This window comes from Hylaeus volcanicus, unplaced genomic scaffold, assembly GCF_026283585.1.
Source record: "Hylaeus volcanicus isolate JK05 unplaced genomic scaffold, UHH_iyHylVolc1.0_haploid 12237, whole genome shotgun sequence".
NCBI lineage: Eukaryota > Metazoa > Arthropoda > Insecta > Hymenoptera > Colletidae > Hylaeus > Hylaeus volcanicus.
Genome location: NW_026533172.1, coordinates 702870 through 725416, shown reverse-complemented (window position 1 = coordinate 725416; position 22547 = coordinate 702870). Strand labels below are relative to the sequence as shown.

The 22547-nt window shown below is 31.8% G+C and overlaps 9 protein-coding genes across 25 annotated transcripts; 5 read left to right on the top strand and 4 right to left on the bottom strand.

Moving 5' to 3' along the window:
- The first annotated feature begins 5 nt into the window (after nt 1-5).
- LOC128884129 (uncharacterized) lies at nt 6-1734 on the top strand. Of its 3 annotated transcripts, none has more exons than XR_008459247.1 (5): nt 6-921; nt 968-1095; nt 1152-1250; nt 1304-1448; nt 1503-1734. XR_008459247.1 is itself a non-coding variant. In XM_054137214.1 (4 exons), the coding sequence occupies exons 1-4, from the start codon at nt 281-283 to the stop codon at nt 1366-1368; spliced, it is 933 nt and encodes a 310-aa protein (XP_053993189.1). In that variant the 5' UTR covers nt 7-280; the 3' UTR covers nt 1369-1734. The 3 variants fall into 3 exon arrangements, 1 of the variants encoding a protein (XP_053993189.1); XR_008459246.1 differs by having other exon boundaries at nt 7-921; nt 1304-1418; nt 1473-1734; XM_054137214.1 differs by having other exon boundaries at nt 7-921; nt 1304-1734.
- Nucleotides 1735-1904: 170 nt separating this feature from the next.
- LOC128884126 (uncharacterized) lies at nt 1905-4723 on the bottom strand. The gene is made up of 11 exons (XM_054137211.1): nt 4145-4723; nt 4068-4099; nt 3526-4001; nt 3337-3476; nt 3203-3262; nt 3069-3150; nt 2854-3006; nt 2708-2806; nt 2582-2659; nt 2426-2521; nt 1905-2297 (listed from the first exon to the last, which is right to left on the bottom strand). Exons 1-11 carry the CDS (start codon nt 4234-4236, stop codon nt 2184-2186), a joined length of 1422 nt encoding a protein of 473 aa, XP_053993186.1. The 5' UTR covers nt 4237-4723; the 3' UTR covers nt 1905-2183.
- A 24-nt stretch (nt 4724-4747) lies between these two features.
- Nucleotides 4748-7222, top strand: LOC128884127 (uncharacterized). Of its 2 annotated transcripts, none has more exons than XM_054137213.1 (10): nt 4748-4954; nt 5035-5143; nt 5218-5310; nt 5360-5461; nt 5515-6000; nt 6124-6224; nt 6278-6646; nt 6697-6885; nt 6940-6999; nt 7090-7222. In XM_054137213.1, the coding sequence occupies exons 5-10, from the start codon at nt 5878-5880 to the stop codon at nt 7220-7222; spliced, it is 975 nt and encodes a 324-aa protein (XP_053993188.1). In that variant the 5' UTR covers nt 4748-4954; nt 5035-5143; nt 5218-5310; nt 5360-5461; nt 5515-5877. The 2 variants fall into 2 exon arrangements, with proteins under 2 accessions (XP_053993188.1, XP_053993187.1); XM_054137212.1 differs by having other exon boundaries at nt 4749-4954; nt 5004-5143.
- On the bottom strand, nt 7216-8576 carry LOC128884130 (uncharacterized). Of its 2 annotated transcripts, none has more exons than XM_054137217.1 (8): nt 8372-8576; nt 8288-8300; nt 8114-8185; nt 7968-8069; nt 7789-7837; nt 7660-7741; nt 7399-7573; nt 7216-7348 (listed from the first exon to the last, which is right to left on the bottom strand). In XM_054137217.1, the coding sequence occupies exons 1-8, from the start codon at nt 8471-8473 to the stop codon at nt 7272-7274; spliced, it is 672 nt and encodes a 223-aa protein (XP_053993192.1). In that variant the 5' UTR covers nt 8474-8576; the 3' UTR covers nt 7216-7271. The 2 variants fall into 2 exon arrangements, with proteins under 2 accessions (XP_053993192.1, XP_053993191.1); XM_054137216.1 differs by having other exon boundaries at nt 7789-7918; nt 8372-8575.
- Nucleotides 8577-8923: 347 nt separating this feature from the next.
- Nucleotides 8924-11474, top strand: LOC128884308 (uncharacterized CDP-alcohol phosphatidyltransferase class-I family protein 3-like). 3 transcript variants are annotated; one of them, XM_054137613.1, is made up of 13 exons: nt 8924-9022; nt 9285-9528; nt 9583-9646; nt 9723-9869; nt 9945-10040; nt 10101-10205; nt 10248-10405; nt 10566-10643; nt 10700-10833; nt 10902-11002; nt 11056-11122; nt 11188-11267; nt 11322-11474. In XM_054137613.1, exons 2-13 carry the CDS (start codon nt 9449-9451, stop codon nt 11463-11465), a joined length of 1254 nt encoding a protein of 417 aa, XP_053993588.1. In that variant the 5' UTR covers nt 8924-9022; nt 9285-9448; the 3' UTR covers nt 11466-11474. The 3 variants fall into 3 exon arrangements, with proteins under 3 accessions (XP_053993588.1, XP_053993586.1, XP_053993587.1); XM_054137611.1 differs by having other exon boundaries at nt 8925-9022; nt 9155-9528; XM_054137612.1 differs by having other exon boundaries at nt 9004-9022; nt 9260-9528.
- A 1673-nt stretch (nt 11475-13147) lies between these two features.
- Nucleotides 13148-16084, top strand: LOC128884306 (serine/threonine-protein phosphatase 2A 56 kDa regulatory subunit epsilon isoform-like). Of its 11 annotated transcripts, none has more exons than XM_054137608.1 (17): nt 13338-13446; nt 13528-13583; nt 13635-13818; nt 13865-13930; nt 13985-14129; nt 14181-14241; nt 14299-14399; nt 14450-14561; nt 14616-14707; nt 14802-14900; nt 14952-15080; nt 15136-15247; nt 15296-15388; nt 15456-15524; nt 15571-15629; nt 15688-15789; nt 15843-16084. In XM_054137608.1, the coding sequence occupies exons 1-17, from the start codon at nt 13398-13400 to the stop codon at nt 15913-15915; spliced, it is 1602 nt and encodes a 533-aa protein (XP_053993583.1). In that variant the 5' UTR covers nt 13338-13397; the 3' UTR covers nt 15916-16084. The 11 variants fall into 11 exon arrangements, 6 of the variants coding, with proteins under 6 accessions (XP_053993584.1, XP_053993583.1, XP_053993582.1 ...); XM_054137607.1 differs by having other exon boundaries at nt 13340-13446; nt 13492-13583; XR_008459339.1 differs by lacking the exon at nt 15456-15524 and adding an exon at nt 15440-15455 and having other exon boundaries at nt 13148-13583; nt 15843-15880.
- Nucleotides 15912-17724, bottom strand: LOC128884307 (uncharacterized WD repeat-containing protein alr3466-like). Its single transcript, XM_054137610.1, has 5 exons — nt 17016-17724; nt 16834-16952; nt 16562-16773; nt 16338-16502; nt 15912-16270 (listed from the first exon to the last, which is right to left on the bottom strand). The coding sequence occupies exons 1-5, from the start codon at nt 17722-17724 to the stop codon at nt 16120-16122; spliced, it is 1356 nt and encodes a 451-aa protein (XP_053993585.1). The 3' UTR covers nt 15912-16119.
- Nucleotides 17725-18305: 581 nt separating this feature from the next.
- LOC128884305 (uncharacterized) lies at nt 18306-21901 on the top strand. The gene is made up of 13 exons (XM_054137602.1): nt 18306-18566; nt 18634-18863; nt 18919-19032; nt 19359-19484; nt 19544-19724; nt 19802-20031; nt 20138-20251; nt 20307-20465; nt 20532-20679; nt 20759-20994; nt 21063-21179; nt 21250-21372; nt 21429-21901. Exons 1-13 carry the CDS (start codon nt 18308-18310, stop codon nt 21528-21530), a joined length of 2139 nt encoding a protein of 712 aa, XP_053993577.1. The 5' UTR covers nt 18306-18307; the 3' UTR covers nt 21531-21901.
- On the bottom strand, nt 21563-22385 carry LOC128884310 (uncharacterized). The gene is made up of 4 exons (XM_054137614.1): nt 22239-22385; nt 22096-22181; nt 21949-22044; nt 21563-21901 (listed from the first exon to the last, which is right to left on the bottom strand). Exons 1-4 carry the CDS (start codon nt 22261-22263, stop codon nt 21818-21820), a joined length of 291 nt encoding a protein of 96 aa, XP_053993589.1. The 5' UTR covers nt 22264-22385; the 3' UTR covers nt 21563-21817.
- Between the last annotated feature and the right edge of the window lie 162 nt (nt 22386-22547).

Here is a 22547-nt window from a genome sequence, read left to right as displayed (position 1 = left end):
TTCATTTAATAAATACATTTTCAAACCAAGCTTTTACAACAAGAATTCAAATTCAAGGCATGAAAAAAAAAAAATTTTAATTTAAAAAGGGAAAAAAATAAGAATTAAAATCATTTTAGGAAACATGTTACTAAAACAATTTCTTTAAGACTTATGAAAACGTGGAATTTTGGTGTACTGCTGTTTCAAAATTTCTACTAAGGGTGAACGTCACAGATTTATTTGATTTAGTTTAGAAATCCCCAAAACCTTTACAAACTTTTTTCGAAAACTTTTCTAAATGGATTTTGATCGTCAACATGAATTTAAATCCACTTCTTGGACATTGTTTGTGGAATTAGCTGCAGAAACTAACACTATGAGTTCAGTTTGCATCAGTTTTCGACATTTAAAATGTGATTCTGTTGATAGTATTATACAATGTTGTAAACTTGTACCTGAAATTCACGTGTCCGGTGTGCCGCAAAACATTGACAATTATGACGACGCAAACAATACAATTTTAAATAGCTTCATGTGTTTGCGTTCCTCTACCAAAATAATTCTTGATGTATCTCGTAACTTTTTCAAAAAACTTAATGTTATAGATCTTCTCGACACAGTGTTCGTAGCAATAGAACAAAATCATATTTTAAAAGTAGAGTCTATTAGAAATCCCTGGGTTTCGACATTAAATATGTCAGCTAATGATTTAAAAGTATTTCCTTTTTTTTGGGGTCCAAAACACAATGAAAGGAAATGTTATAAATTTTTAAAATTTATTTATTTAAACCACAATCACATAAAAGAGATACCTAATTTTTTTGGTTCTTCTTTCCATATGTTTATGCCTCAACTAGAACATTTAGATTTACGCAATAATCGCTTAATAACTATAGAAGGTCTTCCAGGACTCCTTGATAATCATCCCACATTACAGCAGTACTAAACTCAATCTAATTTTATTTAAATTTTTCATGTCGTGTAGTTTGTCACTTTCAGGAAATTTTTTAACAACATCGTGTATCCAGCACCTTCCCTTTCTACCAAATTTAAAAATCATGGGACTCTTCGCTAACAAACTCGACAGTTCCGTGGATTCCCCGCCGTTACATAGTAAGAACTATGTCACTATGATTTTTTTTTTTGAAATTGCATCCTTTTTATCCTAGCTCTTGAAGTCATTTTAAATATTTTAAAGTACCGCTATCCTTGCTTACAAGAACTTTATTTAATAGGAAATCCAGTTGTTAGTCAGCTTGATCATGAGGGTGAGTTAAATATTGTGGGGTCATTTTTATTCGTTTATTTTTGAAATACGAAGAATATAAAGCTAAAGTAAAGAAAATCTTACCCTTTCTTCATTACCTTGATGGAATTCAGTGCTAGATCATTCCACAATACTTTCGCGTTTGAATGATTCGACTTATATTCACTCAGTAAACGCTGAAAAAACGTTAAAGTCAAATGTATGACATTTCTTTTTTTCCTAGTTTAACCAGCCACATTTTGCATATTTCTAGTCTTCTTTTAAGTTGAAGTCTTATATCGCAATGTTGTATTCAAACAATTCATACCATCAATACTTCTTTGTTTTTACTTTTCAAAATTTCATCCTTACAACAAATAACGACCTAACTAATCTTGTTTATGATTTCGAAATATTTTAAGCGTATAACATTGAATTGTTTTAAATTCATATATTGATAAATTTACGTTGTTACACACAGTAATAACATAGTTTATTGTTCAAAACATGCATTGTCCTATATTTCTTATTGCCGAAACTAGAAAAATTTCTAACATATGCTAACAACTTTGCAGAACAAATGTTATTCCATGCACCTATCGTACGTTTCAAAAAATAAAAAAAATTGTGTTTTAAGTCAACTTTAAAATTACCCAATTCTAAACACATAATACAAAGTTATCTTAATTTTTTTGACATGATTAATTTATGTTAGCGAATTTCCTTTTTAGAGATTAAAAAAACTCATATTTAAATGCTTGCTGACAAATTAAAAAAAAATTTTATAATGTAACAAATAGATGACGTTGTTTCACAAGCCGCCGTTATCTTATACAATAAGTCATGTATATCAAAACAACAAAGAAGCTTTTTTACTTCCTACGTGTGCGCTTATAAAACTATTCTTGTCAGTTAAAATAGTCTTTTTCATTTAATAGTATCAATAAATGTCTTTTCAACGTTTTTTTTGAGTCGCAAGGTACTCAGGTGCCAAGTACGTCATTTGACTTTGAAGATGCACAGGAATCTGGTTAAAGCCGAAAAACAATTTGGCGGATGGAAGAAATCGCTAGAAACAAAAAAATATCCGTGTAAACAATTTAAATTTAACAAAAAAAAAACAGAAAATCATGTAAACAATGTTACGTAAAAAAAAGAATATCTTTAAAATATAAATTTAACCTTTTTAGTACGTACTCGTGCAATTAATGTTTCAGAATTGCATGGAATCACACAACGAGGCGGAGACTCATATAAATACCAATTGGAATTACGAATATCTTTTTTTAAATACTGGACATTTTTTTTTGAGTTTACTATTGACTTGATTCAAAAAATTATCCAATAATGTACCTTTTTAAAAGAGTGATACACGTGCTCTAAAGTCGCGTTAGGAGAGAAGTCCAATTGCAAAATCATGTGATTTGGAAACTAAAATTAAAAAATTATTTTTATTCTCCCTGTATGAAACGATATTACGTAAAATTTTAAAGTACAATGGGTGGATGAGGATTGTAAGATTGAGTTTTGTGATACCACATCGGCTCGTGCTTTAAAAGAACGACGTCCTAAAGAGTTCTATACAAAGTTGAACAAATGGCGCGATGTAAGTCATGAAACTTTACATTTTTGATTTGTTGTATTATAGAAGCTGTAATATATTCATCAGGGTTTATATCTGAAAGATCATCTTCTGTTAAAAATTCAGATCCCTTATTTGAAACATTTTTTGAAATGATATTAGCATCAAAAATATATGGATTTTCTAATACTTCACTCTGAAAAAATAAATCGAAATAAAAATCGAACGTTTGTTAATGATTTTATTAAAAAAGCGTACATTATTGACGGTCTCACAGGGGTCTGTTTTGGATAAACTAATATTTTTTTTCCTTGTTTCAAACATATCACGTAAAGGACCTCTGAAAAGATTATAACGAACAACTTTAAACCAGCAATTAAAATAATATTTACGGTTTAAACAAAGAATTGTTTTGATCAGTTGTTCCTATAGAAGATTTAAAAGGATTGAATCTATCATATTGTATCAATATAATGAGAAAAAAAATTATACTATCAACAGCCTTTAAAATGACAAAAAAACATACTCTTGTGATGCAGGAACTGGTGGTGCTTTAATATTCATGTCAAAAAGGAAAGATGCAATTATCTGATACCCATCCGTTAATCGAACTAAATAGAGGGTAAGAAGCTCCCATACACCAGACGAATTTAAACAAAAACCTAACTAGGGAATGATTCGCTTTTGTAACTAAATGTTAATATAATTGTCATACGCCTTGTAAAATATTATTAGTTATCGAAAAGCGTCCTATACTCGATTGAAATGAATTATTTGAAGTTTTCAGACGGCGTTTCGTAACGTCGTTCGGAAATTTTAATACGTTATCAACAATTTTTAAAAATGTTTTCAATGCCTTTACATAATTTTCACAATTTCCAAAACATTCTTGCTTCAATTGGTCAAAATAAGAAGCAAATTCATTCAGCACTGGAAGATGTGTAGGTGTTTCATATGTTATTGAATAGAAATTTTTTTCTTCTTGCTTTCGTTCGAGAACATCATTATCACACGAAACTTTTAACTGACTATCATTTATCAACGTATCTGTGTCATCGGTTTTTAGTTTTTTGACATCCCCTTTATGTATCGAATTTTCGATCAAGTCAATTTGTCGAAATACCTCATCAATAAGTCGTAAAGGTATTCCAATTTCGATTAATTTGACAGGAGGTGTGCTTTTCAATGCCTCTACAACCAAAAACTAACAATTTAAAAACTTTTCAAAAAATGATGCTTTTGGCCAATTATTTATACCTAAACTATCAATCCAATTTTCATCTACAATTCTATCGTGAAAAATGAAACAAAATCTGGATGACCTTTATGCTTACTTCCGAATATAGGGCTCTATGTCGCCACTACTACGTCCTAGTTGATGTCCAGCCTTTAGAATAAGAGATTGAACAGTTTCGTCACGTGCCATAATTTAAATGATGTATCCTTAATAAAATAAACACCGTTTTCGCTGTAATTTCAGATACTCAGTACGCTACAGAAACGATTTTGTTTTGAATATTAAAAACAATTACGACAATGTGATAAAAGAAGAGATAAATAACAGTATTGGCGTCTTAACCCTTTCTTGTTTTGATAAATTCACACCATCAAAAGAAGCATATTTTTTATACTTTTCTCAGCTATTGGTAAAAATAATCAAAATTTACAGTCTGTTTTCTAGAAGGTGGTTATGTTAATTGTCTTCTTTCAATTATAAAAAAAAATATAAGATCCGTAATTTTCACGTTTTATCAACATTTCTTAAAATACAAAAAATATTTTGCAGAAAAAACATCAAACTTTTACATTAATTATTTTACAGTTATAATTGCTAATAAGACTATAACTTTTATTTTAAAATAAAAAAGTTTCCATTTTCATCATAATGAATTTTTTCTTTTCTGTATTATTGAGTGCAATGATATTGTCCAAATTAAAATTATTAATCATAATAATGTTTTTTTTTTAAACCGGGAGATATACAAACACTTGCATATAGGAATAACACTTTTTTCATGAATTTTTTAAATGTGTTGAATATAAGAGAAAAATTAATTGCGTTGATGACATAGAGTATGACGTCCTTATGCCAGTTACAAAGGATAACACCTTCACCAAAAATGTTTCTGCATTCGACAGAACAGGTATTCCAAAAAACAAAATATTAAATCAGTCACATTCCACTATTTGAAGATTTTTTTTTTAAACCAACTTTATGCCAAAGTATTACTGTGAATATTGTGATATTTATTTAACACATTCGTCTCCTGGGGGAAGGCGTCAGCATAATGCAGGGAGAAAGCATATCAATAATAAGATCGATTATTTTTTTAGTATGTTGTGGTCTAACAATGCTATTGGGGTTATTTTTGCTTAGATTAATAAAAAAATATAATCAATTGTGCAGATTTGATACGTAATCCAAAATTTGTTCCTCCGGCTCATGTATTGGAATCTGGATTGTTTGGTGGTATGAATGTCATTATGGGATCACGTCCACGTTAGTGTTTTTCTTTTGAAAACTCAAGTACGAATAATTGTTTTTGCAGCAATCTTACCGCAAAATATTGGAATTCCTGGAATTTTACGACCGCCTTCTATGAACCCAATGGTTCCTTGGGGGAATTCAATGTTTATGCGAGGAAGAGGTGGTACGTTTAGGATTGCAAATTAATTTTTCACTTCATTGTCATGTCGTCAAAAGCTCCAATGCCCCCTATGGTAGGAGTTGCCAACCCTATGATGATGCCTGGACGAAACGGTTCGAATGTCGTCATGCCACCTCACGGCTATCAACCAAAATTATTTGAAAGACCTCCATTTTCGTAACTGTAAAAAATGAGCCATAGTTTTTTTTTCGTAAACCTATTCGAAATAAAAAAAAACCTTTAAATAAAAAAGTTTACATATTTTTTATCAAACCGTTAAACACCTTAAACAACAATTAAATCAATTGTTTATTTTACGACACGTTCAATTCTTTACGTGTGCAATCCGTCCGGCATGCCGATGTTGTCACCTTGCGTGTTACTTTTTTCGAAAACAGAATAACTCAGTTTCAATCGCAATGTCGTTATCAGCAAGCAATCGTTCTTGTGAGCAAGACTCTTTTCAAAAGGCTTCTCAAAACGTGCATCATGCATCTCAAGCTGAAGTGCCTAGTGGTGGAACAACGCGCAACAATGCTAACGTAAGCTTGTTCGTCCTTTCATTATATTTCTACGTTCCTAAGTTTAAAAAGTTTTCTTTCTTTGGACGCTACGTTTTTTAATATATTGGCTTTGTGCACATTATAATCTTTTTCTTTTTAAAGCATGCAACGTCACCTTTGTCTAATCTAGAAGTATGTCCTGAAAAAATACTCAAATTAGCCCCGTTAGATGAACAGTTTCGATTATCAAAAAACTCTAAAGGGTATTATTTTTTGTTTTGTTACACATTTTTAATCTTCGAACATGAATTTGCAGCCCCGCCTATTGTGTTGATGAATTGTGTTCATGTAATTTACACAAATGTGTCCAATTGCCCAAACCAAGGCCGTTCACCGCTGAATCGCATTATCGCAGTGAATATTATCAAAAAACGATACCATCCGAATTTGAAGGAATAAAAAACTACAACTCCGACGGTACGAATTGGGAGTCAGGATTAAACGGGGTCCCTATGTATAAACCTAAACCGGATAATCGTGATTTTTCGACTGAAACAAGAAGTCAATTTGTTACCAAACAACTAGAAGGAACTGCTGAGAAAGTTTACGGTCCCACTGATTTACCTTGGGGTATTGATCCTAAAGTATGGAAAGAATTTGTATCAAAAAATGGACCAATGCCTTTGTAAGTTCCTTTCATATGGATTTTTCTGGATGTAATTCTATTAATCATAGATCACAAATACCACAATATTTGCGTTTTAATTCTCGACCTGATACGCGAGATTTCGCTACCGAATCACGGGATCAATTTAAAAACAAATATATTTCCGATTCTGCAACCGTCGGAAAAAACGGCTGCCCAGAGAACGTTGATCCAAAAATCTGGCAGGAATATGTTGATTTAGTGGGAGATACTGCAAAGTAAAGAATTTTCTCCACTACACAAATTTAATAAAAATGGTTCTCTTTTTACAGTATTACAGATTTCCTTGCGCGCTATTCTTATAAAAGTCATCCAGAAACCCGGGATTTCAGGTAATGGCAGTGTGTAATATTTTGTAAAGACTTAACAACTGGTTATGACAATTTCCAATTTTGGGGAAATTTGTTTTTTGTATTTCGTAGTACAAATTATAGATGTAGCTATGCTGCTCCCGAATCAAAGCAGTGTCAACTCAATTACCTACCACAATATCCAGCCGTGGCATGGCCACGTCAACACATTTTTTGGGATTCCGTACTAAAGCGTTGGTATTAATTCCTTTAAAAAGCTCATGCTATTAAAAAATATCGTTTAATAAGTGAAATTATTGTTTTTCTTTTAAATAATGTAATGCTTGAGATAAATGTTGAATAGCGTCATTAACATCATAAAAACTTAATGCTGAAATACAAAGTAGTAAAATGATAAGGTGTTGACATTTACTAAGGTACCTGCTAAAGAATTTTTAACACTCTCTTTCGCGTTGTTAATTGATTGTAATGTTTCTTCATCAATTCCCTTTGTCAAATAATCTTGTGCAAGCGTACTATCTACTAGAGTATCCGTAACTAACTCTTTTGGCGATGATACAATTGGCGAAGTGTTATGAATGCTTTGGTTGTTGTCCTAAAGATATTGTTTAGTAGAAACAAAAAGTTGATAATACAAATCGTTCGGATAACATTATAAAAAATATAAGACAGTTGAAACACCTGTTCAAGTTCTTTAGAAAATTTCGGGGAACAATTACCCAATTTTTTGCTTAAATCCACGGCTTTCATTTTGGCGTAGTCTCTGAACGTCGTACTATAGGTCGTTATTGTAAAATTTTCATGTTGTACCTTCTTTTTTTTGCAAAAGAATCTAACGGACCAAACTGCTTGAGTGTGTCTAATAGCAAGGCAGCGACATAAAAATGAAACCAATTAGCAGCGTTTTCTAGTTCTTCATCATAAGCCTTTTTAAATACACCTAAGTTCTGGAGTCAAGAAAATCACGCATACAATAAATACAACCTTACAGAAACAAAAATCTCGATAGATTTGTCTTCCTTTATCCTTGTCTACAAATTGACTAAGCTTTTCAGCGGCATTTAATTGTTCGAGAAATAATGTTTCCATTTCTAGAATTGGATATAAATAAACCGATGCTTTGACACTTTTTTACCTGGTTCTGTCTGAAAATCTTCTTTGAAAGTGTTGAGACGTTCAACGACATACTTTCGTATAAAAAAGGCGACTGCAAAACAACATAATCACTAGCGTTATATGCCCAACATTCGTTCTAGCGTATTTTCCATCAAAAGATAGATTTTTCACTTAAAATAATAAAAAAGCTTACTATGTGGAGCTCCCTACATATGTATAATTAATATACACGACATACACATGAATTTTGTCAGTATGCTTCACAACGACAACATACCGCCTCGAGTTCATTGGCTCGACAAATGTAAGGATCCCATTGATGATATTGCTTTTTTGTATCACACAGACCAGGAGGTTTGATCGTTTGTAAGGGAATCATAGACTTTGAAAAGCATTTATTAGTTTTTGAAACATGCACTGCTCTTTCAGCCTTAGCCACTTTCTGTCTACACTAAGTGTTTTATTATACAAAAAAAAAAGATACAATTTTGTGCTGAATATGAGTCCCTATGATGCGTTATTCTTCATTCACTAAAAAAAAATGTTTGATTAATAGAAAGAAAGCGTTTCAATTGTGTATTATAAAAATGAATAAAATATATTTGTAAGACACAATGCATCCTAAAATTTTTTTTTTTCATCACCAAAAAGATGATTTGTAATTCATTTTCAATGTGGTTTTCATTAACCGTAAGTGAAGAATGGCCTGAGATATAATATTAACAGGAACGGAGTAGCGTAAGTATTTTACTGGTAAATTGTCCCAAATAGACGGTTGGAAAAGTGTCTTAAACAAAAAACAAGAAAATTAATTCAAAAAAATACAGCTGTGTAGATGATATGCCATTTAAAAAAATCTTGTAATTTTTTTTAAAAACTGAATGTTTTTTAATTGATTCGCTGCTGGGGAAAAACAATGGAAACAAAGGTAAATACAAACAAAACGGTTCGGAAGTCTAGTGTGTGTGATGCTAAACTCATTTCTTTGGGGCTTTAACAGTGATTTTTAACTGAATGAGATAAAGTAGATTTTTAAATTGTTATTTTCAATTCTCTGTAGGATAAGGCGTACAAGGCAAATGTTTGACAGTTAAAGTGTTTTTTTTAATACAATCAAAAACTTATTCTATAATAATAAAATCAAAGTGATCATTTTCGATATTAGATATCCACTTGTGGTTGAATTTCAGTCAAAATAACATACGGAATTTGTCAAGTATTTTAATCCTGGTGATTCAACGGATCGTGTAGCGGCTTAACATCATCTCTATTTCTTGCCAGAATTTTTTTTTAAAAAAGATTTTTTTATTTGTTACTCTTTTAACCTATTTGAATTATTTCATTCGACGACAAAATGTACATTAAATTGCCGTGGCACTATCTTTCTGAGCATGACTTGAAAAAAATTAAATTTTACAAATTCAAGGCTGGGCAGTATGTGTTGTAAAGCAGCATCTTTCTTATACGATTTCATACTTGATGCATTAGAACGACGACTTTAGATAGTCTTATGAATCATTTTTGGACAAGATTAGTACTTTATCTTCCAATGGTAATGCATGATAAATAAAGAATAATGGTGTTATTTTCACTATAAAAATAATGAACTGATTTTATGTTGATTATAGACTTTGTCACCGAATCTGATAACTATGCTGGGTTTTCTTGCTTCAACAAGTGCCTTTATTTCAATGATGTATGCGACGCAAGATTTAGTAACAGCTGCACCTCAAATTAGTTGCCTTGTAATGGCTTTAGGTGTTTTTTTGCATCAAGTAAGAATAGTAAATCTTTTGCTCTATGTCTTTAAGAAAAGAAGACTAAGAACACTTGCGTCAATGTGGCTTCAGACATTGGATGCGTTAGATGGAAAACAAGCACGACGAACAAATACTAGCTCTCCACTTGGTGCATTATTTGATCATGGCTGCGATATTGTGACCTTGGTAGAGCTTTTTTTGTGCTGTTACGTTCAATATGCTTTATAAACGCTTGTGTCTTCTTAGACTTTTTTTAGTATTTCTTCAGTGGCTTTATTACGCTTAGGTTTATCCTTTCATAGTATTATTGCCATAGCAATTTCAGGACACTTATCCCAATTTTTATATTTAGTAACATTTTTTTTTTCAATCTAGTGGATTTTTTTTTTTTAGTGGTGGGAGTATCATTTTGATATATTTTATTCGAATCCGGGATTTGGTGCTGGAGTCACAGAAGCTCAATGTTCTCTTATTATTTTAGCTTTAATAACAAGTTATTTGGGAGCCGATATTTGGCTGGTTAACTGTCTCGAATTGTTACCATCTTTTGTGTAAGGTTTCAATTTGTTGATAGAGTTCATGTCCTTTGCTTTGCCTTTTGGTATTTTAAACCGCAATTTGCATTTTGAGTGAAAGCTTTTTCTTTTGTTTTCTGTTATTCAAGAAAAAAATAAATGACGTTCTTTTTAATTTCCATTTTTTAATTTATAGTTTGAAGCTGTCGATTTTCGATTATATTCCCACTTATATACCTTTAAATCAAGTTATTTGTTCCGCAACTTTGTTTAGGTAATTAAAAAAAAAAAATCTGGTTTTTTTACAAGGTGTGACTTCGATGATATTAGTAATCTTCTGGCGTATTTTCGTTTATTGTATATTGCAAATAAGACATTAAAACAACAGAAAAAGTGTATCGCGTTTCTTCAATTATTAAATTTTTTTACTTTCACACTTTTTGAAATCATGTTTTTTTATTGTGGTAATATGGTTTTAGCAAACGCATTTCTATCCAAGGTTATTTTTTTTGTTTGATATGAATCGTGTTAGTAACAAAAAGATTGGGAACATTTCCATTGCCTGGATTTTTCTTAACTATTTTTGTGTATGGTATTTTAGCCGTTCGTTTATTATTATCAGCTACATCTAAAGTAATTCAACTGTATTGAAAAATGACACTTTTCTCATGTTTTAAATTTATTAGAAGTCGTACTCCTTAATACAAACACCTTCGTTACCCTTTGTCATTTTAACATTATTATTAATTTGCGGTAAGAAAAACTATGGTTTTATTGTTTTTTTAATAAAATCTTCCTTTAAATTATTTCTTTTGTAGATTACTACTACGAAACTTGGTTTAGCCTTGTTCTACCAATTCAAATATTTTTAAGGAAGCATTTATATGTTATATTATGGGTAAAAAAATTTATAGAATTAACAATTGTTAAGAAAAAATGTTTTTTTATGTAGATACACGCTGCTGCATATATAGCATACTTTATCATGTTTTCCTTTGTTGTCATTCATCAAATAAAAACCTACTTGTCGATTGATTGTTTTTCAATAAAACGTTCGAACAAATTAAAACATGTTGAACTAAAAAATCATGATTGAAATGATGCATTTAATTTTTCTGCAATTGAAAATTGAAGACATGCTAAATTTTTCAAATACGTTATCATAAGACCATCTTGTATTGTATTTTCATAGCATGTTTTTAGTTCATTTTTCGGCATTGATGTTTCGAGACATACAGCTTGCATCAATTGACGGCCGAGTGAAACATCCGGTTCAATTGTTCCATCCTGTAAAACATTATAATAAAATAGATTTTTTATTTAATAACTTATTCTAGTGCAACTTACCAAAACACTTTCTATATATTTTAAGCATGTTTGAGTATGAGATTCAATTGATTTTAATAAATTAATTAAAGAAGGTGACGATTCTTGTAAACATGGATAATCGTCTTTATCAAAATTATTTGAAAGACATATAGCTTCTGAATTTTTTATAACGGATGCGACTAGAAGATATGAAATGAAGCAATTATATCATTTTTTTTTACAGTAACAAACATTTTCTTACCTACGTGTTGATCATCGACATGAATTTCAAAAGGAACTGGATGAAACGATTGACGTAGTGAATCCCTTACCAACACCTTTCATTACAATTCCATTTTATTTTTTAAAAAAACATGGTCTAAAAGAAAGTACCTTAATTTGAGATAAAATTGATAATGATTGATCAAAGTGAGGATTAATTAAAACATGAATGGGTTCATTTAATATTTTAGGAACATAAAGACGATTAGCTTTTTGTTCCGATTGTACCCAATCACTTAACGCTGTTGCGTATAAAATAATATCTGTTGTACAACACCTTTTTAAAAAATAATAAAATTAAAAGAGAAGGAACAGAAAAAATTATCTTGCTATTAACGTACCATCCAACTACTGTTAAACGTGGGTTCAACTTTTCTTTTAATTTCAACATCCAATCATGCGATTCCTTTTGAATATTCAGGGAAGAAGAATGACTATCCCATTGGTAAGGATTAATAAAACAATCAATTACATCCACTAAGACGCCGGTTGAATCTACAGTCACGTAACCTAAAAATGTTCCAATAGCAAAGTCTTCATTTTCCTTTAAGCGACCGTGTGCATCGAGCATGGACAGAATCACAGAAGGATGAATTTTACATCGGGTTCGTATCACATTAAAACCTTTAGGTTCAAAACATGTTTGTAACTCATGACAAATAGATGATGCTTTAAAATCTGTTGAGTTCATTTTTCTTTCTCACAAAAAAAAATGTAACTATTTAGATTAAAGTATCAGGCGGTTTTGGTTAATTTCATTTAAAGCTTAACAGGTTCATCGTATTATTCCTCTGAATCCTTATGGCCCAATGAACCGGGACACTTTCTTCCTTTGGAGACAACTTGAAGAAACATTCATGCTTCATTCGAACAAGAAACATTTTTATCACATCTTTTCTATTGTAGCATTCTGAAACAACGTCAAAAACGTTATTGAAAATAAAAATAACAAAGTCTGTCTCGACACAAATCACGCGTCTAGGCCACACATCTATTGCTAAATCATTTTTATCTTAATTCATTTTGGTAGAAAATTATATTTAAAAATTTAAAACATTTTTTGTTTTATTCATTTAGACGACAGTTGATTAGAACAAAAAGATAAAAAGTAAATGTGTCGTTTGTCACCTTTTTTTTTTTCCCAAATGAAACCTTTTCAGTTTATAACGCGTTAAAGTGTGTCTAAATGTTTGAGAGTAGTTATATGCATTTAGAATCAGTATCATAGTAGATAAGATGCAATGCTTTTGTATTTTTTTAAAAAAAAAGAAATGTATCAGGAATTCCTTGTCATCTTTCCTAAATAAAACCAATGCGATTGAAATGTTTATTCACTAAAACTTTTCTTTTTTTTTTCTAACGCAAAAACTTGTTTAAACAATATTATTGAAATTGTTTTTTTTATGGATTGTTTCTTCAAGTCGTAGTGTTTCCACCCATGAACTTTTTATTAAAACGTCGATCGAATAAAAAAAACAAACAAAGAGGTGCGTTTGTCCTGCTTCCGAGTCATTTATCGTCGTTCCACCCAGATTCCGCTACATTTTCTAAACCATTTAACTGCGAAGATATCAATGCGCTAACCACAGATGTTATGATGAAAAATGAAAAAGTTGTCAACAATGTAATGAAAATTAATAGAACATTCAATCAAGCAACATTGCACTGATTTTAGAAGCAGCTACAACCACCTGGATTACGAAGTGACAAAAGTGTTTCCACGAAGCTCACGCGAACTCTATCATGTATAGAGCCCTGGACAAATGACACCTCAGTCAGTCTAAAACATAGCCGATCCTTAACACATTTCCCTTCATTTCAAGAAGATTCCCCAACCTTTTTTCTTCATTCTTCTAAAGGTTCCTTTCAGAGCTTTAAACCGTCTACTCTATCACTTTTTTTTAGAAAACGTTTTTCATCAGCAGAATGATGACATTAATCAAGACAAAAATGATAATGCGTTGCTTTATGGTGCGCACTAAAGTTTTGGCAAGTTGGCTCTTACGAAAATGTTTGCCTTGTTAGATTCAAGTGGAGTATTAAAACAAAATTATTCCAGCATTTTGCATGATAAAATTGAACAATGTTGTACTCTCTTTACATTTGGTGAGTCGTCCTCGGAGGACGAAGCAAAGCAAAACAAGAAACAAGCCCTCATGGATCTTATAGAGTAGAAAAGCGTTTAACATGCCTCCCTCCCATTTTTATTTTCTGACTTTAGATATGTCAATAGTGGTAAATGGATTTTTTCAAAATCAAACATTGAAGATTTTTTTCAAATGGTACAAGATTCTTTTGATACAAAACAAAAAACTTTAGTATTTTTTTACTCGACGTAGATATCAGTGAATATTTTTAGACCGCTGACACCCCCCTCAAACTGTGGTAACTATTTGCTAAACCCTTTAGATGCTGAAGAGGACGAGCCAAAATGGGAAAGGTTTTTTTAAAGTTTTTTAAATACTTTCATACAATTTTTTCATTTTCTAGTTGTTGGCCTCATCTTCAGCTTGTGTATGAATTATTACTACGTTTTGTCGTTTGTAATGTTCTTCCACCGAAGATTTTAAAAGAATATATTGACTCGAAATTTATCGTTAAAGTAATTCTTCAAAATGAATTTTTAATTTTAATAAAACTTTAGGTTTACTTTTAGTTACTTGAGCTATTTTCGTCGGAAGATCCACGTGAAAGAGATTATTTGAAAACGATTTTACATCGAATATACGGAGAAATTATGAGCTTAAGGTAAAAGGGTTATTAAATAACACATGTGATGCATATCTCTTAACGTTTTTTCATTAACCCGACACATATCCACTTGAACAACAATTTTGTACAGGTCATTTATTCGTCAATCCATTCATCATCGTTTTCTTGTGTTTTTGGAACAAGGAGAAACATTTAGTGGTATTACAGAATTGTTAGAAATTCTCGCTAGGTAATTTGCACTTATCGGCTGTTTGTTTGTTTTTTCATAGTGCTTTTCTAGTATCATTAATGGTTTCGCGCAACCCTTAAAAGAAGAACATAAAATATTTCTTCAAAAAGCCTTGTTACCTTTACATAAAAGTCGTACATTGGCGTCTTTTAATCAACAATTGACTTATTGTATTTTGCAGTATGGTGATTTTTTTTTGAAATATAACCATTGTGTGCATTCATGTTTTCAAAAGATATTTAGAAAAAGATGACACCTTAGTTGTGATCATTATTACCGAACTTTTAAAATACTGGCCCATAACCAATACGTCTAAAGAAGTTTTATTTTTATCGGAAATCGAAGAAGTACTCATTTTTTATGCTCGCGGCAACACTCGTGAATCTTCTCATTAGATTTTAGAGTACACACAGCCTCAAGATTTCACCAAAATCATGATTCCTCTTTTTAGTCAATTAACTATCTGTATGGAATCGCCTCATTTTCAAGTACTTTAAGCTGATTACATGCAAATGTATGAAACGTATGTCTACTGCAAGACTTTCTCTTGCGCAGGTAGCTGAGCGTGTTCTCTTCATGTGGAACAGTGAATGTATTCTTGAGCTTATAAACCTTTATCGTGAAGTAAACATGAACGTCTTTTTGTAATTTCGCTTTATTTGAATTTCAGCAGTTGTTTCCTATTTTGATATCACCCTTGTACCGTAACTCGAAAAATCATTGGAACAGGTGAAAAGGATACTTGGCTTTTCTCACTCTCTTTTTTATTGTGTTGATTCTCTTCTAGTACTGTTCATAGTTTAACTTGCAATGTCATGAAGATATTATCAGGACTGAGTCCGGAATTATTTCAACAATGTACTACGCACAGTCAACAAAATGAAATAATGTATGTTGTTTTGAATTGTTACGCTTTTCTTCGTTAACTCGACTTTTTTTCAGACAAGAAGAAAATCAACGCCATCGAGATTTATTTTGGAACAAGTTAAAAAAAGCGTATGACGAGTCTCACTGATTTTCAACTAGCTTAACAAGAAAAGTTTAATTTCTTTACATTGTCTTGTTGTTTTCAATGTAAATGTTGACACCCCACTTAAAAAAATAAAGTATTTATGACGCCATCCACTGTTGTTTTTTGAAAATGTATAACAAAGAAAATAAACAGAAAACAAACTCGTATGTCATGTTCCTTGGCTTTAGAGAAAGTATTTTAGAGCGCCTAAGTCTCGAAGACTTTCCAAAATTTAACAGTGGTGTCATCAGAACAAGACACAAGACATTGGCATGTCTCAATATAAATCATATTAAGAATAGGTTTTGAGTGGCCTGAAAAAACTCGTAAATTTTTTTGTGATCGCATTTCCCATAACCTAAAACATTCCGTTTAACAAAAAATGCAAGAGTCTCTTCGAGGCATTTTTTTTTTGATGAACGTACCGCAACGTGCAGTCAGTACCGGCGGTAACGAGAAGAAAACAATTGGATGCTTTATCAAATATCCACAAAAGACAGGTGATACCACCAACAATGCGTTCAGGCTCGTTGGTATCAGTCGATTCAACGAGATCCGTGTGTTTAAAAGTCATTCGAGTCTTCAATTGACTAAATTCGACATTCATTGCATTAAAATGGTTGAATGAAACGCTGCATTTTAGACGTACCTACAATCCCAGATGTGACATACGCCGTCTAATCCTCCAGACGCTAATAACGTAGGTGTATCATGATTTTCCTTGTTCAGTGATAAGGGTAAAAAACTTAATGCTTCAACAGTATCAGAATGAACTTGAAATGTTTTAAGAACTTTTAATGTTTGTGTGTTAATTAATTGAATTATATTGTTTTCACATCCGGTACATATAAGTGGCAAAGTCTAAAAAAAAAGGAACCGGGTCGCATTTGAACACATTTGGTTTTTGTTCAAAAAACGTACATCATGTATGGCTAGGGTCGTCATATGACATCTTTGATCTTGTTGCTTTGTTTGTGTGAATTGTGTTAAACGTTTTCCTGTTTTAGGATCCCAAATCATTAAAGAACCTTCAGCGTCACCTGTACTCATTTTTTTTATAAAGAAAATTATTTTTTTTTTCATTTTTTAGTAAGAGTTCTAACCTGAAACAACTAAGCGGCCTTGATTTGCGAAAGCACCACAAAGGACAGCGCCAACGTGACCAGAAAAAACTTGCATGACAGTGGATGTGTTCGCTAACCACATCCATAAAGTTGCGTCATTGGAACCTGCTAATAATGCGTAACCGCGAGGATGCCATGTAATCCACTCAACATCGGATGTTGGCCCATATAATTGATGTAAATAGTGAATCTCAATAGCGGAGTCTTGGAAATGGACTTGAAATATTTTGACGGTAGTGTCGTAAGAACCCGCAGCCACATATTTCCCGTCAAAACTGAATTGAACGGAAACAACGGAATCGGAAAAGTCAGTCGATTGATAAACATGCGACACTTTACAAAGGTCATTGACACTATAAAATCTTAACGTTTCGTCAACACTTCCAATTGCTATTAACGAAATGGTACTATTGACACAACGAGAAGAATTCGTTTCATTATACGTGTAAAATGCTATACAGCATGTTGAGTCGTTAGCATCTGTGACAGTATGAAAAGCTTGATCTGGAAGAGCATCAATATAATAAGAATTCGTTATGCCACCGGGCCTTTCATCCAGAGAGCTATCATCCTCTGATGGAACATCTTGAATTAAAAAACGTCCCTTCATTTCGTTGTCTAATGACTCGGATTCCATTTCAGAATCATCAAAAGAATTCATTACAATATCTTTACTAGTAGTACTCATCGGATCTACCCTTTTTTATCTTCAAATCATTCATTAAAAGAAATTCTTAAACTGTCAATCAAATCGTTGCTGTCATTTAAAAAAAACCTAATGCTCTTGATGAAGACAAATCACTTTATCAACATAAGGTCCAGAGCCGATGACATGTTCTTCAAAGCCACTTGGAACCGTGAAAAAAAAAATTCAATTAAGTTTAGGCATACTTTTTTCTCTATTTTGAGACGTAACACCTTTCATCTTTAAGATCCCACTACATTCCATTGTGCGTTTTTGACACTATGACAATTGCACATTGAAAAAACATTTTTTTCGTACTTCCCTAGTATCGCATAAAACTAGAAACATTTCAAAAAGGATTTGTACTCACACAAAAACGTTAGTCGAAATTTTTTTTACTTTATTCAAGAGAATCACTTCCCACTTGACGCCTCGTTGATGAACAGAACATTGTTATTTTTTCCGAATTTACAATGATCAACAGAGTCATTCTTGTCAAGTAACAACGTATTGGACGCAGTTGACTTATTAGAGCAAGTTTCTTGGCTTTAAACAGTCTCGCTTCACTCGATTTTCTCGCTACAACATGACCTTAAAAAAAGTTTTGACACAGCTCAATTTTTTTTTTTTGTTTTGGACACTAAGTTGCATTCAGTGTTTTGTTGGAGTGCATCTTCCACGTTCTGAGCATGTAGCGAGCCAATCAAATGCGGCGCTTCAAAACAATTACTTCAATTCTAAATTTTCTTTTTCGCCTTATGTACAAAATTTAAAAAAGCAATTTCGCCATCCTAGCAGTTTACCAGACAAGCCTCTAAGTTTTGTTTATCAGGCGACGTCATCTTGTACGTTTTTATTTGAGTTTTTCGACTTTTTTAAAAAGGAATCCTTTATTTTTTATCGCCTTTTTAGGTGAAGCCACTTTGGCTCAATTAAACTCAAATGCGGCATTGAATAAAACATCTATTCTTCAGGCTTTTAATCTGATTTTCTCGTTCTTCGATAAAAACATTTCAATTCAAGATGACAAATCTTTAACATATGCTTTCACTGTTGTTTACAATTATTTCAAATCACCCAAAATTGTTTCAATCAGTTCTTCCGTTGTTTTACATATGTTATCTTCGTGTAGAATGGGTCCAGTAAGATAAAGAGAGATACTGTGTTGAGTAATAATTTTTTTATTTTTTTCAAAAGAGTCAACGGACTCTGCCCATGCAACTCATTGCGCACGGACTTTCTCAGGTTCTTGAGCATCCTTTATGTTTACAGCTAATGTCGCAACCCTCACTCGCCACGCTTCAAGATGGGGTCGGTGTTCATTTTTAACTTCTGGCGCCTTTCAATGACTTGAACAACAACACCTTTCTTGTTTGCTTGTGAATTTGATTTTTTGTTGATATAGACGTATCTAAAACAAGTGACAAAATTTTTTTTCTCATGTAATTTAACAGGCCATATTTTTAATATATTCTCTCAAGTGTATACAAACCTTATATCTGTTAATGGTTTCTTTTGTACATTGTATTTCAACTAGCTAGATCATAATTTTTTTCATGTTGGTTTTCTATTAAAGCTCAATTGTTGCCTTTAAACAAGTACAATAGTGCTCTTATGTGTGTTTATTTTTTTTCTAGGATGATAATACGATCATTCATTTATCTGTTCTTCCCGGGAGTCTTTTCATTTTAACCTACGTTATCAATAAATTAAATTTACTTCATAGTGAAGATTATATGAAGCTATTTTTAGCTCAAAATAAGGTCAAGAATGTTTCATAGTTATTAAAATTTTGTTTTGTACTCATTGTTCGATCTATTAGCAAGGTTTTACTCCCTTGAATTTGGCTGTTTTAAATCATTATAGCACTATTGCCGAATCTCTTCGAGCCCATCACACAGTTTACTCAGCTCTCGCAAAAAATGCATCAACGACTTTTAAAAATGATAATTTTCTATTAGGAGAACGTATCAAGAGCGTTGGCTATCCTGAATCGCAATCATGTAATGTTTTATTGGGTCGAACACCACAACACTCTTCCATAGACTTTGAAAAAAAAAAACGCTTTTCATTTTTGTAGGTTTTAAAACGTTAGAGTCTCTTAGTAAATTCCAAGCTGTTTGGAATGCTCCAGTAGCTGCTGCTATACGGGTTATTGTAGCCAGTCTTCTACAACCACCCGATAATAAGGATTTATTAGACAAACAAATTTCTCAAGCTCTTTTACTTATTTCTCAATACAGTTCAACATCTTTGTCATTAAAATCGTTTCATATTGTCCAATCCTTCCAAACATGCTTTTTAGATCAAGTAAGTCCTAACTTTTTCTCTATGACACGTTTATCTAAACGTTTGAAAAACTACACCCTCTTATTTGTTATGAAAAAAAAGAAAAACTTCCCTTTGCATTCTGTAGAATATGAACACGTTTCTAACTTTATTTGTACGCTACGGACTGGTTCAGTCATTAAAGCGTAATATCGAAATTTTGTTACCTCAGTCGCATTCCATGCGTAAAATTAGGGATAAAGTAGGCCCAAACAACGACCAAACTTTTCGTTTTAAAAAAAACATCTTGTATTTAGAACAAGAATAACATACTTCATTTCGCCATTGACTCAAAAAGTGCTGAGATATTACTTTGGGTTTTGTCCAAAATTCATTCAGGACACTTTAATTCAAAAAATAGTTCAGGGAAGTCTTCGGACGTATCAGTGTTGGCTCTGTATTACCAACAAAATAATGTAACAAATTTTGTCATTGTTTCCTTTTTTTTATACTTGACAAATCTTATTTTCACTAATGTTCAGAATGGCTTCACTCCTTTATCTTACGCCAATCAGCATGGAACAATTGAAATGATTAATATACTTCAAGCACATTATGCTGTATATTATCAAGACAGTCGTTTTGATTTGCAACAGTATTGCCCTTCATTCTCTGAGGATACCACTTCTTGTAAGTAGCACAAAAAGATGATTATTGAAGCATTCAAAAAACAGTCTATTATTGCCACTCTCCGATCGTTTTTTTTTAGGCTGTCATACATTACTGAATATGAAAAATTCTTTAGATCTTTACAATTCTCCTTTTGTTATAGCATATCGAACCATTGGATTCAGCTTTTTAGAACATAATTCGTTGAATTTTTTAGATTTAGATAAATTCGTTTTTAAAGCTTTAACTGTCATTACGGATCATTTAACAAAATCAATGGAAGGTGTTCTATCGGATCCTTCTATCCTTCAATTAAGTGATTGTTTTTGGTCATCTGTACGTTTAGATTTTTAATAGATTCAAACTGTTTTAAAATTGTATTCTTTCCATTTCCTACACTCTAGCGGAAAGAGAACATACTTATGATGATCATTCGATTTGGTCTTATTGAAACTTTAAATATGCCTCATTTTCAATTTTTTTTACGTAGTTCCCATAATCTGTCCTCACTTATCGATAATGTATGTTATTTTGATTAGAAACAAAAAAAATTTCATATTTTCTATGCAATCATTTTATGTTGACAACCAGGAAGGTCACAACCTTCTCCATTTAGCCGTTTTATCCAAAAATGCCGATGTTGTTCTCCAAGTTATTCACCTACTCGATTCGGAATTCATTCCTATTCTTGACCTTATGACGCAAAAAGATTCAGTACAGTTTCTCTTCATAGTCATTGTTCTCCTATTTCTTTTTCCTATGCTTTTTAGAGAGGGTATAGTCCAAGAGAATTAGCAGCCTTCCAGCGATCAATATTAATATATGAAATTTTAACAGCTCATTATACCACATCTCTTCTTCAAAATACATAACAACACTTTTCGTCAAGTCCACTACAGTCTACATGAAAATTCTCTATATTATCAATATTGAAACGAATGAACTTGCATTTTTATAACGGTTTTTTTTGTTTAGCAATTCATTGCTTTTTTTTTTTTCTTAAGTCCAAAAAAAAAACGGCGCATTGAATTTTTTTTAAACTTTGCAAAATCGAAACATTCTAAATATTTTTAAGACTCTATAATAAACCAGGAGATAAACAAATACTAGCACATTTTTGATGAAAACAAAATAAGCATTGCCAATTAATCATTAAAAATTAATAGGTGTTCTGTAATTGTGAAGAAACAACTGTTACAGCATCTCCTCTTACAAAGACCATAGGAAGCTGTCTTATCGATTTCTAAAACCGTACAATAATCATCAAGAAGAATAAAACAATTATATTACAAATAATTGATTTTCTCCTGTCTCTGAATTGGCAACAGTACATGTTAAAACTTCCTCGGCGTCCCCCAGAATCATATTTAAATGAGGATCATATGCCTATCAAAAATGTTGTACGTGGTCATTTTGAACATTGTCATCTCCATTTACATGAAGTTTTCCCGTCAATGTTCGATCTCCTCGACATTTTACAAAAATGGAATCACCCAAATTCAATCGAATCAGATCTAGCGGTTCTAAAAAAACAGATTATGATAAATAAAAATCTTGTCATGATTAAAAATTATTTCTACCGTTAACTGTGTGAGAAGTTTCCATTAAAACAACAAATTTCGTGAAAGGTATCTATTGTTGTCGCTCGAATAATGATCTCAAAATTTTTTACTTGTTTCGCATTCTTAACATTCAATCTGTGACTAACTGCAATAAAACATTTACTCTTATACTGCCGAAATTCAAGCAATCAATTGACTAATGTTCCTAGCTAAAGAATATATGAAGACAATTTCTGCAGTCAAACGACGGATTTGTAAAAGTTTTAAAAAAAGCGCGTTACACTTTTAGAAACACACTTTAAAAATCCTACCACACTGTTATTAATG

Bases quoted from the DNA above. Each gene is read 5' to 3' on its own strand.
- LOC128884129 (XM_054137214.1), top strand. From the start codon at position 281: ATGGATTTTGATCGTCAACATGAATTTAAATCCACTTCTTGGACATTG. The intron at 922-967 runs GTACTAAACTCA...CATGTCGTGTAG, and splicing joins AATCATCCCACATTACAGCA to TTTGTCACTTTCAGGAAATT. The intron at 1,251-1,303 runs GTGAGTTAAATA...TGAAATACGAAG, and splicing joins TAGTCAGCTTGATCATGAGG to AATATAAAGCTAAAGTAAAG.
- LOC128884127 (XM_054137213.1), top strand. From the start codon at position 5,878: ATGTCGTTATCAGCAAGCAATCGTTCTTGTGAGCAAGACTCTTTTCAA. The intron at 6,647-6,696 runs GTAAGTTCCTTT...TATTAATCATAG, and splicing joins AAAAATGGACCAATGCCTTT to ATCACAAATACCACAATATT. The intron at 7,000-7,089 runs GTAATGGCAGTG...TGTATTTCGTAG, and splicing joins CCAGAAACCCGGGATTTCAG to TACAAATTATAGATGTAGCT.
- LOC128884310 (XM_054137614.1), bottom strand. From the start codon at position 22,263: ATGGAAACTTCTCACACAGTTAACG. The intron at 22,182-22,238 runs GTAGAAATAATT...CTGTTTTTTTAG, and splicing joins AACTTCTCACACAGTTAACG to AACCGCTAGATCTGATTCGA. The intron at 21,902-21,948 runs GTAATATAATTG...GTACGGTTTTAG, and splicing joins CAGGAGAAAATCAATTATTT to AAATCGATAAGACAGCTTCC.
- LOC128884306 (XM_054137603.1), top strand. From the start codon at position 13,398: ATGAACTTTTTATTAAAACGTCGATCGAATAAAAAAAACAAACAAAGA. The intron at 14,130-14,180 runs GTAGAAAAGCGT...TTCTGACTTTAG, and splicing joins GCCCTCATGGATCTTATAGA to ATATGTCAATAGTGGTAAAT. The intron at 15,081-15,135 runs GTATGGTGATTT...TGTTTTCAAAAG, and splicing joins TTGACTTATTGTATTTTGCA to ATATTTAGAAAAAGATGACA.
- LOC128884308 (XM_054137613.1), top strand. From the start codon at position 9,449: ATGTACATTAAATTGCCGTGGCACTATCTTTCTGAGCATGACTTGAAA. The intron at 10,041-10,100 runs GTAGAGCTTTTT...GTGTCTTCTTAG, and splicing joins GCTGCGATATTGTGACCTTG to ACTTTTTTTAGTATTTCTTC. The intron at 11,003-11,055 runs GTAATTCAACTG...TAAATTTATTAG, and splicing joins TATTATCAGCTACATCTAAA to AAGTCGTACTCCTTAATACA.
- LOC128884130 (XM_054137216.1), bottom strand. From the start codon at position 8,473: ATGATTCCCTTACAAACGATCAAACCTCCTGGTCTGTGTGATACAAAA. The intron at 7,919-7,967 runs GTAAGGTTGTAT...TCCAGAACTTAG, and splicing joins CTATCGAGATTTTTGTTTCT to GTGTATTTAAAAAGGCTTAT. The intron at 7,574-7,659 runs GTGTTTCAACTG...CAATATCTTTAG, and splicing joins TTTCTAAAGAACTTGAACAG to GACAACAACCAAAGCATTCA.
- LOC128884126 (XM_054137211.1), bottom strand. From the start codon at position 4,236: ATGGCACGTGACGAAACTGTTCAATCTCTTATTCTAAAGGCTGGACAT. The intron at 2,522-2,581 runs GTACATTATTGG...AAAAATGTCCAG, and splicing joins TGTATCACTCTTTTAAAAAG to TATTTAAAAAAAGATATTCG. The intron at 2,298-2,425 runs GTACGTACTAAA...TTTTGTTTCTAG, and splicing joins CTGAAACATTAATTGCACGA to CGATTTCTTCCATCCGCCAA.
- LOC128884307 (XM_054137610.1), bottom strand. From the start codon at position 17,724: ATGAGTACTACTAGTAAAGATATTGTAATGAATTCTTTTGATGATTCT. The intron at 16,953-17,015 runs GTTAGAACTCTT...AAATGAGTACAG, and splicing joins AGGCCGCTTAGTTGTTTCAG to GTGACGCTGAAGGTTCTTTA. The intron at 16,774-16,833 runs GTACGTTTTTTG...CTTTTTTTTTAG, and splicing joins CGACCCTAGCCATACATGAT to ACTTTGCCACTTATATGTAC.
- LOC128884305 (XM_054137602.1), top strand. From the start codon at position 18,308: ATGACCTTAAAAAAAGTTTTGACACAGCTCAATTTTTTTTTTTTGTTT. The intron at 20,995-21,062 runs GTACGTTTAGAT...CCTACACTCTAG, and splicing joins GTGATTGTTTTTGGTCATCT to CGGAAAGAGAACATACTTAT. The intron at 21,180-21,249 runs GTATGTTATTTT...GTTGACAACCAG, and splicing joins TGTCCTCACTTATCGATAAT to GAAGGTCACAACCTTCTCCA.